This window comes from Quercus robur, chromosome 7 (genome assembly GCF_932294415.1).
Source record: "Quercus robur chromosome 7, dhQueRobu3.1, whole genome shotgun sequence".
Taxonomy (NCBI): domain Eukaryota; kingdom Viridiplantae; phylum Streptophyta; class Magnoliopsida; order Fagales; family Fagaceae; genus Quercus; species Quercus robur.
The window spans coordinates 31,478,212-31,493,651 of NC_065540.1; the positions used below are offsets into that span (position 1 = coordinate 31,478,212).

General features: G+C 45.8%; 1 protein-coding gene across 1 annotated transcript; it reads right to left on the reverse strand.

Annotated features, from left to right (window-relative positions):
* Positions 1 to 9,057: 9,057 nt before the first annotated feature.
* Positions 9,058 to 14,545, reverse strand: LOC126691264 (uncharacterized). The gene is made up of 3 exons (XM_050386323.1): positions 14,477 to 14,545; positions 9,782 to 10,608; positions 9,058 to 9,577 (listed from the first exon to the last, which is right to left on the reverse strand). The coding sequence occupies exons 1-3, from the start codon at positions 14,543 to 14,545 to the stop codon at positions 9,058 to 9,060; spliced, it is 1,416 nt and encodes a 471-aa protein (XP_050242280.1).
* Positions 14,546 to 15,440: the final 895 nt, after the last annotated feature.

The window sequence follows — 15,440 nt, forward strand, 5'->3', positions numbered from 1 at the left end:
TTATATTAATTTCCATAGAATAAACTCCTCACATGACCTCTAACTTAGGCATTGGATAATTCTCAGATGGCAATCCCTCGGTGATTCACTCAATATTTTTAGTTGGGAAATGTTAAGGTGTAAAAAAGATTTTTTAAAAAAGGTTAAAAAAAGGCAAAAAGACACCAAATGGTACTTATAAAGCTAAAAAAATTGAGATAAAGCTGTAAAAAAGACAAAAAATATCAGAAAAATTTCAAAAAAATTGTTGTTAAAGGACATCTTGTTGTGCCCGGTAACACAACCCTTTTTAATTTAATTGATAGATGTTCGTGGATCCGGGTCATTTCCACAATGAACTGCATTACGCATTGACATTTTTTGAGGGAATGATAACAAGTTTTCCATAGATTAAAGATTAGATTGTATTAACCAAATCCATGTAAGCATAGACAACTAGAGGTGAAACTGTTTTTAGGCGACAATAGGAAGGATCTTCGAATCAAGATAGCGATGAGTAGTGGCCCTTTTATGACAAGTGTGTGAAATAATGCAGAGCACACATGAAATACTCCAATGCAACATGGACCTCATATGTCAGGTCTCGTCATAGCACACATTGTACCGAGGCACATCCTAACAACAACTAGCCATCACCGTTATTGAAGAAGTAGGCGGTGAAATGAGGGATCATACCAAAGGCATTCAACTATTTACAAAGGGAAAGGTAGTAGGAATCGAAAGCCATGAGTAGATTTTCCTGAAACAAAAGCTGAGTAATGGTATTGGCTTAATTACCTATCCTTAAGATGCATTAGGAAATATATATAGCTACACAACACAAAGTAGTATTTGGTTACAATATAAATTCCTAGATAGAGGCAGAGGAGCTAAGGATAAATACAACAAAGGCTAAGAATAAATTACAACTAAACAGGCTATGTGATAACTATAGGAACATTGCAATCAAATGACTGAAGAAAACTAAAATCACTTTTGTACTCTCAATATTCTAGCCCTTCCTATTTTCTATTACCCCTACTTTTCCACCCTTCTAGCCAAACAAACCCTTAAAGTGGATGGCGAGTCTTCTTATGGGGGCCAATTGGTCCAAATTGGCATCCTTTTTACTAGCCATCTTCTCCAAGCATCATCATGGTTCAAAGCTAAAACATTACAAGACTATGAAGCCTCATAGATCAGATCAGATCAGCCATGGGCATAACCGGCATCCAAACGTCACACTTAGAGGTGTGCAACCAACCCGCAAACCCACCAAAGCCGACCCGACCTAACACAACCTACCGAATTGGGTCAGTTTTTAGGGATGGGTAGGTTGGGTTGGGTTATGAAATTTTTTTTTTAATAATGGGTTGGGTTGGTTTTGGGTCATAATAATCACAACCTGCCTAACCCGACCAGACCCATCTATATATTTAAAATTTAAATTATATCTATTTAATATATATTTAAAATTATATTATACAATTAATAATTTTTTGTTTAATTTTTCCCCTATTCAGCTATTCCTATATAAAACCCAATTACCTTGCAAACCTTAACAATCTTATTTCTCTCTCTACTGCCTCCCACTTCCAATCTCTCACTCCATTCTTATTTGTTTATAACTGAGTTGGGATACTAGTTTATGCATATTTTGTTTATCAACTCAGTTGGATATATTTTGTTTATAATTGAATTGGAATACTAGTTCATGTATATATTTTTTTATCAACTTAGGTGGCAAGTGAGATATATTTTTTTGCTCAATTTAATAATAATAGTTGTGGGGGTAAAATCCGTCAGCCGATGTTGGGCCATAGTACATGTACCAAGTCCAACCACAACAAGAAGAAAAGGCATGGGCATAGGATATCCCATCCCAACCATGTTGGGCCGGGCCTGCTTAGGGGCGTCCGAGGAGGACTACCTCCTCGGACTCGCCAAGTGGGTGTCCGATTCACACTCCATACATGGCGAAAAGTTACCCAATACGAAGGAATAGTGCGTGACGTTCAGGAAGGGGGGCAACCTCAACTGCCGCATTAAATGCCAAGGAACTACTTTTCCAGCCGCATTAATGTAGAAAGGACAGGAACGCAGAATTATCTTGGCCAGTGCAACTCATAGAAAAAAGGGAGGATGACCTATGGGACAAGCACTTAAGTAGAGGGTCAGATGGTTGACAAGTGTAGGGTCGTGATCTTAGGAAGGATGCTATATAAGAGAAGGAAATCCCCATGGAAAGGAGATCGCAAGCGAAAAGAAGAAAAAGAGAGAAAAAGAGAAAGGAGTTAGAGACAAGAAGCAGAAGATACAGCCCCAGGGACTGTTATTCCAAAAACTTGGAGGAATATCCTTACGTCCAACTGGTTGCATGGCTTGTTCATAACTACGTTTCCTTTGTCAAAGACCTAGTTTTGTAACCTACTCTCTACAAATTCATTGTTGAGGGATTTTTGGGCCAGAACCACCCGCCTGTTGGGCCTGAGCCCCAAAACCGCCCCCTACAATTGGCGCCGTCTGTGGGAAGAACTTGTGTCTCGACAAGTGAAACAGTAAGGGATGGAAGGATCAGGTCCGCGCCAAACCGGACGTGCAGAATCTCAACGACAGGACAACTTTGTAAACCTTGAACGAGCAAAAGACCAAGATAATCAACGAGAGGGCAGTGTGAACACCTCTCACACGAGTAGAAGTCGCTCGAAAGGGAAAGATCACGCGTCCCACCAACACAACGAGCGGAAGGCTCTACAGCAAGAGATTGAGGATTTGAAGAAAAAGCTGCGTCGAGCCCAGCAAAAACATCTTTCGCCCATTTCAGATACTAGCAGCGGTGAGGATGATGAATACAGATGAAGGACGAGAACCCCTCCGAGCGAGACGTTCTCCTATGAGGAAGAGCGGCCTCACAAACGCGGTCGCAAAAGCCCACCTTACCAAGGCTTGGTCAATGACGCCATGAGCAAGGCCCTGGATCGAATCTCCCAGTCGCCATTTACCCGTAGAATAGAGCGGGCGGTGCTCCTTCGGCGGTTTAATCAGCCAACGTTTACCCTGTACAATGGTCGAACTGACCCAGTGGAGCACGTGAGCCAGTTCAACCAAAGGATGGCCATCCACTCTAGGGACGAGGCGTTAATGTGTAAGGTGTTTCCATCCAGCCTGGGGCCCCTGGCCATGAGATGGTTTGATGCCCTCCCACCAAATTTCATAGACTCCTTTAAACAGTTGACGCAGGCTTTTGGCTCCCGCTTCATCACCAGCACTAGAGTCCCTCGGCCCCTCGATTCCCTCTTATCCCTGTCCATGCGAGAAGGCGAAACGCTGAAGGCCTACTCGGACAGATATTGGGAGATGCACAACGAGGTAAAAGGAAATCACGATGACGTTGCCATCAGCGCCTTTAAAAGGGGCTTGCCGACAGAGCATGGCTTGAGAAAGTCTCTTACTGGGAAACCAGCCACCAGCGTGCAGCAACTCATGGACAGGATAGATAAGTATAAAAGGGTCGAAGATGACCAGCAGACTGGGAAGGGAAAGGCGAAGTTTGTCCCTCAAGAGAGAAGGGACTTCAGGTCGGACCGCTTCAGTAGCAGTAATAAGCCGAGAAGAGATTATACGGAACAATCGGGATCTACAGGGACTCAGGTAGTCCACGCTGTGTTCCGAGAGCCATTGCACGAGATCATGGAGAAGATAAAGCACGAACCCTTTTTTCAATGGCTGAATAGGATGGCAGGCCACCCCTCAAAACGCAATCAGAATCTATATTGTGCATATCACCAAGAGCCTGGTCACGTCACTGACGAATGTAGGAACCTGAAAAACTATTTGGATCGACTTGTCCGAGAAGGAAAGCAAAGGCATCTGTTGCAACGCCCTGAGCAGTCAAATGTCGATACCAGGCAAAGCGCCTTGAGGCCACCCATAGGCACGATAAATGTCATTCTTGCCGCACCTGGGAGAACCGGTTCCGGCCCGTTCAGAGTGATGTCAGTGGGTAAGTTCCCGACAGAGCCAGGTGAAAGGGAATCCAAGAGAGCTAGAGGGAGGGCCCTGCCATTAATTGGGTTCACGGAGGAGGACAAGGAGGGAACTATTCAACCCCATGAGGATGCCCTAGTCGTGACGCTCAGAATAGGAGGTTATGACGTGAAGAGGGTGTTAGTTGATCAGGGTAGCGCCGTGGAGGTGATGTACCCAGACTTGTATAAGGGGCTGAATTTGAAGCAAGAGGACCTGTCGCCATACGATTCACCCCTGCTTAGCTTTGAGGGAAAAATCGTCATCCCGAAAGGCATGATTAGGTTGCCAGTGCAAACAGACATAGAAGTAGTGGAAGTGGACTTCATCGTGGTGGACGCATACTCACCCTACACAGCTATTGTGGCACGGCCATGGCTTCATACACTAGGGGCTGTGTCGTCTACCCTGCACCAGAAAGTGAAATATCCGTCAGAGGGCCGAATCAAAGAGATAGTGGGGGATCAAGGAATGGCCAGGCAATGCATGGTATCGGCAATTGCTCGACAATTAAGCAGCGGGCCCTCCATTTCAGCCGGGAATAGCTTATAGCAATCAAGGACCCCGGTCCTAGCTACGGGTAATGAAGGACCGGCCATGGAGGTGAGCTGTGAAGAGCTGGAGAAAGTGCTCGTCGGATCAGACCCCGAGAGATTTTTCCAGATTGGCTCGGAGTTACCAGCACAGGAGAAGTCGGCGCTAATTAATTTTCTACGACGAAATGAGGACGTATTCACCTGGGATCCTTACGAAGCCCCTGGGGTTGACTCAGACCTAATACGCCATCACCTTAACGTTAATCCGGCTATTACCCCAAAGAAGCAGCCTCCCCGGCACCCGTCAAGGGAGCATGCAGACGCTGTGAGAGAGGAAGTGGCAAAATTGAAAAGAGCTGGGGCTATCAAGGAAGTATTCTACCCCGAATGGTTGGCGAACACAGTCGTGGTGAAGAAGAAGAGCGGAAAATGGCGAGTCTGTGTGGACTTCACGGACTTAATCAAGGCCTGCCCGAAGGATCCTTTCCCGATGCCGCGGATAGACCGACTGGTTGACGCAACTGTCGGGCATCCCCGAATGAGTTTCTTGGACGCTTTCCAGGGCTACCATCAGATATCCTTGGCCACCGAAGACCAGGAAAAAACTGCTTTTGTCACCCCAATTGGCAACTATCATTACAAGGTGATGCCTTTTGGCCTGAAGAATGCCAGGTCGACCTATCAAAGGATGATGACTAGGATGTTTGAGCAACAGATGGGAAAAACTGTCGAGGTGTATATAGACGATATGGTAGTAAAGAGTAAATTGGTGACCGACCACATCAGGGACCTTGACGAAGTGTTTCACATTCTGAGAAGGTACAAGCTGCGACTGAACGCATTCAAGTGCTCATTTGGAGTGGGATCGGGGAAATTCCTTGGCTACATGGTAACCCACCGGGGGATCGAGGTTAACCCTGACCAGATAAGGGCCATTCATAGTATGCAACCTCCTCGGAATCCCAAAGATGTCCAGAAGCTTACCGGCATGATAGCAGCTTTAAACCGTTTCATCTCCCGCTCAGCGGATAGATGCAGACCCTTTTTCCTCCTATTGCACAAGTGGAAGGGTTTCGAGTGGACTGAAGAGTGTGATTTAGCATTCCAACAGCTCAAGGAATACCTTGCCCGACCTCCGATCATGTCCAGTCCCGAGGCCGATGAGGTGCTGTATGCATACATCGCAGTCGCCGATCATGCGGTAAGCCTAGTACTAATCCGAGAGGACAACGGCACGCAGCGGCCCGTGTATTACGTAAGCAAGTCGCTACAGGAGGCAGAGACCCAGTACCTCCCCCTCGAAAAGGCAATATTGGCTGTCGTGCAAGCTACAAAGAAGCTTCCCCACTATTTTCAGGCACATACAGTGGTTGTGCTAACCTAACTTCCATTGAAATCAGTCCTCCGTAGCGCCGACTACACGGGGAGAATAGCCAAATGGGGAACCATCTTGAGCGCCTTCGACATTAGATACATGCCACGCACCGCCATAAAAGGTCAAGTCCTCGCCGATCTGGTAGCTGAATTTGCGGAGCCTACCTTGGAAGGGGTGCAAGTGTCGGGATCACCGAGTGACGATAGGAGATTGGTCAGCACGATTTCTCTGCAAGAACACGATAAGTGGAGAGCATACATCGATGGTGCAGCAAACCAAAAGGGCTCCGGAGTGGGGCTCGTTCTAATCTCTCCCGAAGGTATAATCTTGGAAAAGTCGTTGAGACTGGGATTCCCAGCAACGAATAACGAAGCCGAGTATGAGGCACTGCTGGAGGGGATGTCCATGATCCGGAGGTTGGGTGGGAAATGCGCGAGCATATTCTCGGTTTCGAGACTCATAGTGGGGCAAGTAAATGGGGAATTGGAGGCGAAAGATGAAAGAATGCAGCGGTACCTTGCCCGAGCTAAACGCCTACAAGCCCACTTCGACGACTTCCGTTTAACGCATATACCCAGAAGCGGGAATACCCACGCCGATTCTCTGGCAACACTGGCCACATTCTCGGCTCAGCCCCTTTTGCGGGTTATTTTGGTCGAGGACCTCTGCCGCCCCACGGAAGAGGAGGCTAACGGTATTCGGGTACACATCGTCGGTGAGGGACCAAGCTGGATGGACCCTCTTGTCCGATTCTTGAAGTACGATTCCTTACCGGACGACAAAGTCGAGGCCGACAAAATCAGGAGGAGAGCTCCTCGATTCTGGTTGTCCAAGGACTCCAAGCTTTACAGACGTTCATTCTCAGGGCCATACTTGCTGTGTGTACACCCAGGGGCTACTGAACTCATTCTGGAGGAGTTGCACGAGGGGATTTGCGGAAGCCATACGGGGGGCCGGTCCCTCTCCCACAGGGCTATGACGCTGGGTTACTGGTGGCCGAGCATGCATAAGGAGGCTCTGGAATATGTGAAGAAGTGTGACCAATGCCAAAGGTTCGCTCCGAATATACATCAGCCGGGTGGGGTACTTAACCCATTGTCCAGCCCTTGGCCATTCGCACAATGGGGCCTAGACATATTAGGTCCGTTCCCCAAAGCTGCCGGGAACAAGAAGTTTCTTCTCGTCGGCACTGATTACTTCACGAAATGGGTCGAGGCTGAAGCGCTGGCAAACATTAGGGATGTTGATGTCATGAAGTTTATCTGGAAAAACATCGTCACACGGTTCGGTACCCCACACACCCTAATCTCGGACAATGGCCTGCAATTTGATGGCAAGGCCTTTAGGGAATATTGCAGTGAACTGGGGATTGTCAACAGATACTCTACACCAGCCTATCCGCAGGGTAACAGACAAGCAGAGGCAATCAACAAAACCATAGTGAATGGGCTGAAGAGGAGGTTGGACGACGTGAAAGGGAGGTGGGTTGAAGAGCTCGCCCATGTCTTGTGAACGTATCGCACCACGCCCCGCCGATCCACGGGAGAAACCCCCTTTTCGTTGACCTACTGGGCCGAGGCCGTCATCCCATTAGAGATAAACTTTCCCTCCCAGAGGACTGCTACATTCGACCCCATTGCTAACAACGGGCTTCTAGAAAAAAGCCTGGACCTCTTGGAAGAGAGAAGAGATTGCGCGATGGTGCATCTAGCTCAGTATCAACAAAAGCTCAAGCAGGGCTATGACGCCAAGGTGAAGTCGAGACCCTTGACGCCTGGGGACCTAGTGCTGAGGAAAGTCCTGGGCAACGCGAGGAACCCTGCATAGGGAAAGCTCGGACCAAACTGGGAGGGTCCATACCGTATCACCTCGGTGGCTGGCATTGGAGCGTACTTTTTGGAAGACTTGGACGAACGTGTAGTGCCACGTCCATGGAATGTAAATAACCTGAAAAGGTACTTTTATTAATGAAAAATACTTTACTTGATGTCGTTTTACTGTACAATTATCTCAATAAGTGTTAAACAGAACCCAAGTCCTACATGGCTCCTCGGACCACAGACTTGGGGGAAATTAACCACACAATTATCTCAGTAAGTGTTAAACAGAACCCAAGTCCTGCATGGCTCCTCGGACCACAGACTTGGGGGAAATTAACCACGCAACGATTCTCAGTAAGTGTTAAACAGAACCCAAGTCCTGCATGGCTCCTCGGACCACAGACTTGGGGGAAATTAACCACGCAACGATTCTCAGTAAGTGTTAAACAGAACCCAAGTCCTGCATGGCTCCTCGGACCACAGACTTGGGGGAAATTAACCACACAATTATTTCAATAAGTGTTAAACAGAACCCAAGTCCTGCATGGCTCCTCAGACCACAGACTTGGGGGAAATTAACCACGCAACGATTCTCAGTAAGTGTTAAACAGAACTCAAGTCCTGCATGGCTCCTCGGACCACAGACTTGGGGGAAATTAACCACACAATTATCTCAGTAAGTGTTAAACAGAACCCAAGTTCTGCATGGCTCCTCGGACCACAGATTTGGGGGAAATTAACCACACAATTATCTCAGTAAGTGTTAAACAGAACCCAAGTCCTACATGGCTCCTCGGACCACAGATTTGGGGGAAATTAACCACACAATTATCTCAATAAGTGTTAAACAGAACCCAAGTCCTGCATGGCTCCTCGGACCACAGACTTGGGGGAAATTAACCACGCAACGACTCTCAGTAAGTTTTAACCATTTGTGATTCTCAAAAGCGTTAAAGGGAGCCCAAGTCCTGCACGGATTCTTACAAAGTGTCGCCATTCTAACGTATTCATTCATTATTGCTTGACTTTCAGCAATAAAAAGGCAAAAACCAATATCCATTCATGATGAAAACAGAATAGAATAAAGCAGCGATATATGTAATGAAATAACTTTTGTCATATAATGTTCAAAGTAACTCAGTTCAGAAATATTAGCGAGGATTAAACAAAACGAAGTACAAAAAGCAAAACAGACGAATTCCTATTCCACGTCCCTAAGGGCCCTGAGTCGGGCAGGCTGATCATCCGCTGCTGGGTTCTCCGAGGCGATCTCCTGGGCCTGGGCAAGGATCTCGCTGATGCGAAGACTGTCCTCAGGTGACTAGCCCTGCGTAGCTTGCTCCGTGCCCCCAGTCTCGGGAATGGAGGAATCTGCTGGAAGAGGCTCAGTGGAGGCGACCTCGCCAGGAATCTCACGTATTTCCGCAGGGAAAAAGATGTTCTCAGCTTTCCTGAGATCAGAATCTGCGGGGACGGCTGCCCGATCCATGGCCAATCCCCAGGTCGAGGTGACGTATTCCCTGCAAACGATGGCAACTTCCTCGGCCAGTCTCTCCTCAATATCGTGAACTCCACGTTCATACGAAGCCGCCACAGCCTTCTCGGCAACCTCCCTGGACAAGCGAGTTTCCTCCTTGGTCCTTGCAAGCTCAACCTTAAGCTCCGAAACCGCCTGTTGCTCCGCTGACAGTCTTTCCTCAGAGTGACGGAGCTGCTTGCGCAGCTCGTCGGCTTGCTTTTCAGCATTCTTCAGGCCAGCCTCTGCATTCGCATTGGCCTTCTTCACCTCTTTTAGCTCATTATCCTGACGATCAAGATCTCGTTTGAGATCGCCAGCGGCCCTCTCAGCCGCAGCACGGGACTAAGCCTCCCTATGCATATCCTCACGGGCCTTCTTGGCCCACTCCTCAGCAACATAAATTTGTTGGGTGACCTGCGCTTGGACGAAAATGAAGACGATACCAAGATAAGACAATAAGAAGGTTCTCAACACAAAGACAAGATAGAAGATTCCACTTACCACAGCCATGTCCCTCTTCAGTGACATGAAAAGTTCTGGCTGACGAATCTTCCTAAGGCCTTCCATATCACGGGGCAAGAGAAGAGGCTGCTGCAGCGCCTCGGCCATGAACGAAGATTGCTCTCGCTGGGACTCCCATAGGGTCACATCCCAGAGGATTGGAGCGCCATCTAGCTCGATCCGAGGAGACCATGTTCGTGGTCCCCTCAGAGTGGCCGCCTCATCTCGGCTCTCAGTGGACCTGGTCCTTTTCTCTCGGGGCTCTTTTGTTTCCTTGCCCTTCTTTTTAGGCCCGGCTTTCTCACGGGCAACCTCTCCCTCCTCCGTCTCTTCTACAGGCCTTTTTCGCCTTAGGTTAGGCATAGGCTTCAGCGCCGCACCCGACGAGGGAGGGGGAGGAGGAGCGGGGGCTTTGGGGACGGTCTGTCCCTTCGAGACTTCCATGGAGGTCTGCCCTTTGGACCTGTTGGATAGAAGACCCCTGAGGCCAGTCCTCGGTTGGAGGTCCATTCCTTCTTCTTCTTCTGTGTCCTCGCTGATATCAGGTTGTGCGATGACCAAACCAGTACCAGGAGCCGCTGAGGCACGATCTAAATCAGCGTCAGAGTCGGAGATCTCTACTACTCTAACCGAAGCCTCCCCTTCTTCAGTAAATTGGAACTGGTCTATCTGATCCTCTAAGGATGAATGTGAAGAGCCGGCCTCCTCCTCTGGGATAACTACTGGGGGAAAGACACGTTGGGGGGGTAACTGAATAGGAGGCAAGTCTGTATCAGCGAGGAACCCTGGTATGGAAACGTCAATCCTTGCTAATCTCGGACTACCGGCCCTTATAACTTGTCCGGCTTCTACCTGGGCTCGAGTGAGTGGAGTGTAATCCAAAATCAAAGGAGCCGACCGTAGTTGTCCGTCCTCGCTAACGAAGATCTCGGACCTCAGGAGGTAATTTAGGGCCGGGATATTGACTAGGCTCAGCCAAGGAGATGTTCGTCCCTTGTTTGCAAAGGCCGTTAAAAGATTTATGTTAGTCCGAGGAGACATGCAACCAAACCAACAAGTTTAAAATAAAAAGGGAAAAAGGAGGGGGAGAAGCTTGAAACCAAAGTCCTCCCCACGGAGTCTAGTTCTACGACACCCCACCTGGCGTTCCCGCCCTAGTCGGACAGTGAGGGCCGTCATACCATGGTCCGGAGACGATCAAATGGTCGTCCTTCAAGCCTTTGCTGGACTTCGGAAGGCAGGATATCAACCTCACTTCGTCAGTCCTAGACTTTAGATAGTATGTGTCGCCGAGCCTATGGCATTCATAAAGATGAACCACGTTGTGCCATGAGAGGCCAAGGTTCATCTGATCGTTCAGGGTTTCGACACACCCCAGGATCCGGAACAGATTAGCGGTGCATTGATGGGGGGCCAATCTATGACCACGTAGGTAATCCCTAGTTATTCTCCCCATTGGAATAGTCATTCCTCCTTCCACCAAGGCTATCATTGGAATTGCGACTTCTCCTGTTCTCCGTTTGAGCAAAATGTCCTCCAGATGACAGTACTCTAAACCTACCTCCGATGGGATACGATACTTCGCCCTGAAGCCTGCCATACCGGCCGGAGAATCTACCATTTTCTCAAGCCTACCCATCCCCTCTAATCCTAAAAACAACTTGAAGGCAGTATGATTAATGAAGAATAATGGAGAAGAAGCGCGCATTTACGGGTAAGAGGCTCGAAGGAGTCTTCAAGAGAATGGCAGCGGAAGTAAGAACGGACTGAAGGAGAAAGCTTTGAGAAGTTCTGAATATTGGAATGCTCGTCAAAAGTGAGGGACAAACGCCCTCAAAGCCTATTATACTCGGTAGAAGTTGAACAGACGCACTCACGTCTAAGGCACGTGAAACGCTGTCCACCGTAGATCCTGCCTCCAACCGTTGGATTGGGCGAGTGTAAAACCTCGAAAGCTGCGGTTACTTTCCCCTGGGTCATTAACTGCCCACAGCATTAATGAGGCACGTGAAGGCGTGCTTCCCCCCTACACGTGTGAAACAGTGATTCACCACGAGCCGTCTAGTGAGCATCAAAATCCCGCCTTTTCTCCTCGGACCCAGAAAAAAGGCAGGCATTTTGAGGGGCTATTGTGGGGGTAAAATCCGTCAGCCGATGTTGGGCCATAGTACATGTACCAAGCCCAACCACAACAAGAAGAAAAGGCATGGGCATAGGATATCCCATCCCAACCATGTTGGGCCGGGCCTGCTTAGGGGCGTCCGAGGAGGACTACCTCCTCGGACTCGCCAAGTGGGTGTCCGATTCACACTCCATACATGGCGAAAAGTCACCCAATACGAAGGAATAGTGCGTTGCGTTCAGGAAGGGGGGCAACCACAACTGCCGCATTAAATGCCAAGGAACTATTTTTCCAGCCGCATTAATGTGGAAAGGACAGGAACGTAGAATTATCTTGGCCAGTGCAACTCACAGAAAAAAGGGAGGATGACCTATGGGACAAGCACTCAAGTAGAGGGTCAGATGGTTGACAAGTGTAGGGTCGTGATCTTAGGAAGGATGCTATATAAGAGAAGGAAATCCCCATGGAAAGGAGATCGCAAGCGAAAAGAAGAAAAAGAGAGAAAAAGATAAAGGAGTTAGAGACAAGAAGCAGAAGATACAGCCCTAGGGACCGTTATTCCAAAAGCTTGGAGGAATATCCTTACGTCCAACTGGTTGCATGGCTTGTTCATAACTACGTTTCCTCTGTCAAAGACCTAGTTCTGTAACCTACTCTCTACAAATTCATTGTTGAGGGATTTTTGGGCCAGAACCACCCGCCTGTTGGGCCTGAGCCCCAAAACCGCCCCCTACAATAGTAATAATAAAAAAATTGTCCAACCCATGGGTACAACCCGACCCAACCCGATTCATGTGGGTTGGGTTGAACCCCTGTGATGGGTTGAGTTGGGATGGATTTTTTTTAACCCACCATGGTGGATTAGGTCGAAAAATCCCCTCAACCCGACCTATGCACACCTCTGACCCACACTAGTTCATCCCCATGTCACACTTGCACATCCTCCACCAACCAAAAACGGTGCTTTCAAAATTGATATACAAATCCATGGTAATATCACCGAAAGATCAAATTTGAACTTGACTCAACATAAGATGACTTAGGTACAGTACTTACGTTCTATTCCTTAGGTTCCCCTCTTAAGTTTCTACCATGTGGATTATCCTCATAGGATGAAAGTGTATTTTTTAGTTAAGTAGCCACATAGTTCAATCTTAAGTGGGGAACCTAAGGAACAACACCTAAGGTATTGTACATAAGTTTTGTCCTAAAAATAAATATCAATCGTGCAACGTATTTTTTCGATTCCAATACCAAACTAATGTAAAAAAAAACTTTAAGATTATATTGCGCACTTTAAGTCTGTCTCGTGCATCTGATCATCAGCATATTTGTTTTACTTTTACACACAATTTATTCACAGAATATAACTCAAAATCTGGGTTTGAGAGAAAAACGTACAAAGAGAGAGATGTTACCGTTTAGTTTCAAATCAATTATCTTAATTACATTAAAATCCTTTTTTGAAATACTTTCCTTATGTTTTAGAAAGTATTTAGGTCTTTTCAAATGCTTCCTTATTTATCTCTAAGACTTTTAATTGTCTTATTAGGTTCAAGTTAGAATTAAAGAGTGGATGAGAGAGAATGAATTAGGGTTAGACCTAAAAAACGAAAGAAAATAAACATGGCATTAATGACAAATAAAACAAAAAAAGCAAGAAATCTTATTGAAGTCTTGGTGTACACCATAAAAGAAATGTATGTACACACTCTTCTGCTGGCATACGTACTTGAAATTCAAGGCATATTCTCATAAGAATGACCAAAAGATGAACCATAATTATTCAAAGAGTGCATATGCCACTCAGGAAGTGCTTACACACCCAGAGGCATATTAGTGTTTCCACATGTTTTTGATCAAAACAATAAAAAAATCAACCAAACAACTAATGGATTTAAAAAAAAAAAAAAAAAAAAAAAAAAAAAAAAAAAAAAAAACAACAACAACAACAACAACAATAACAGAAAGTATGAAATCACAAGAATCGAGGAAGAGAATGTGGATCATGGAAAAGATCCACATCTCCTCCTCGTAGCACTTACAATGATGTTATTTTAACTGGTCCCTCGGCTGAAATTGACTACCTTAGTTGTGTGTGTGGGAGGAAGAGTTGAACAACTTGATTAGGTTGACCAATGACCCTAAGTGGTATGTTTGCAAGCTTGAACCAACTAGAAGTTTTGAATCAAAGTGAGTAAAAGACTATTTCCTCACCAAATGATGGTTGAAAATTAGTCCAATTCTCACTTTTTTCTGCCCTTCTACCTTAAACCTCTTAGTTTGGATATTCTGAGGATATTTTGATAGAGTTTTTGTAGGGTAAAAGTTTCTAACCATTTGGATGTTGAAAATGGGGGCATTCATAGGGGAAATGGGAGTCTAGGGTTTAATGAGACATTTGGGCAACCAGTTGATCAGGCTGGTTGCCCTAGAATCTCATTAAAATGGAAATGGATTGATTTGTGACTTTTTGTCTAGGTAGTGCTACACCACAAATTGGGTGCATATGCATCATATACCTAACATACACAATCTTTGTCAACCTCGGTCAAATTAGGTCAAAATGGACTTTTAGGCTTTGGGCTTCTTTCTTACTTCATAGTTGGGCTTGAGCTTGTACTGTATTGGGTCACTCTTAGGGTTCTCATCCTCGTCGGACTCCATACACGATATTAATTATTTTGGAAGCGATTTGATTTTTCGTTATTGGCATCGAGGGCTAGAATATAAGTTAGAATGAAATGAGGTGTCTATACATGGAAGACCTAATCAATGACCTAGTCACACTACCATTATCGTCAATCACCGTTGATCTACAACCCATCCATGTGATCAGTTTCTCGTCGATCCAAGGAAGTGCTTGCGACAACTAAACAATGAGATTGAGAGGTGGGTTATGGTTGTTAGTGGAGATCAGAGAGATAGTGGTGGAGGAGATCACAGGTGGTGGCTGAGAGAGAGAGAGAGAGAGAGAGAGAGGACTTAGGAAAAGAAAATAAGATTTAAAAATTTTTTTTTTATTTATTTAAATGTTGATGTGACAATTTTTTAATGCCAATTAAAATTTACTATTATTATTTTAATGGTCACTTAACTTTTAGTGTTCCAGCAATGCAATCTATTTGCCACATATGCAATTTCCTTTTGTAAGATGATGAAAAAGACTAAAATGAGAATGCTTTTTCATTTTTGGGAACCAAAATAGGGGGAAAAAGTGGGGACCAAAATTGAAATCGGTTGAAAATGTAGGGACGAAAATGGTATTAACTCCTTTGTGTTTTTATGTTTAGTCATCCAGAAAGTGCAAGAAAAGTTGGGAATAATCTTAATTTTTTTTGCATATCTTTTAATTGAGAAACTATTATTATTTTGTTTTTTTTTTCAATTTTAATGTTGATGTGGAATTTTTAAATTTAAAAAAAAATTAATTAATATTTTGTTAGCCACGTTAGCTTCAAGAGTTCCAGTATTGCACACTATTTTCCACAAAAGGCTTTTCCGTTAATGAGTTAATGGTATGTTCCAAATTAATTGTAAATTAAAAATAATAACCATTAAA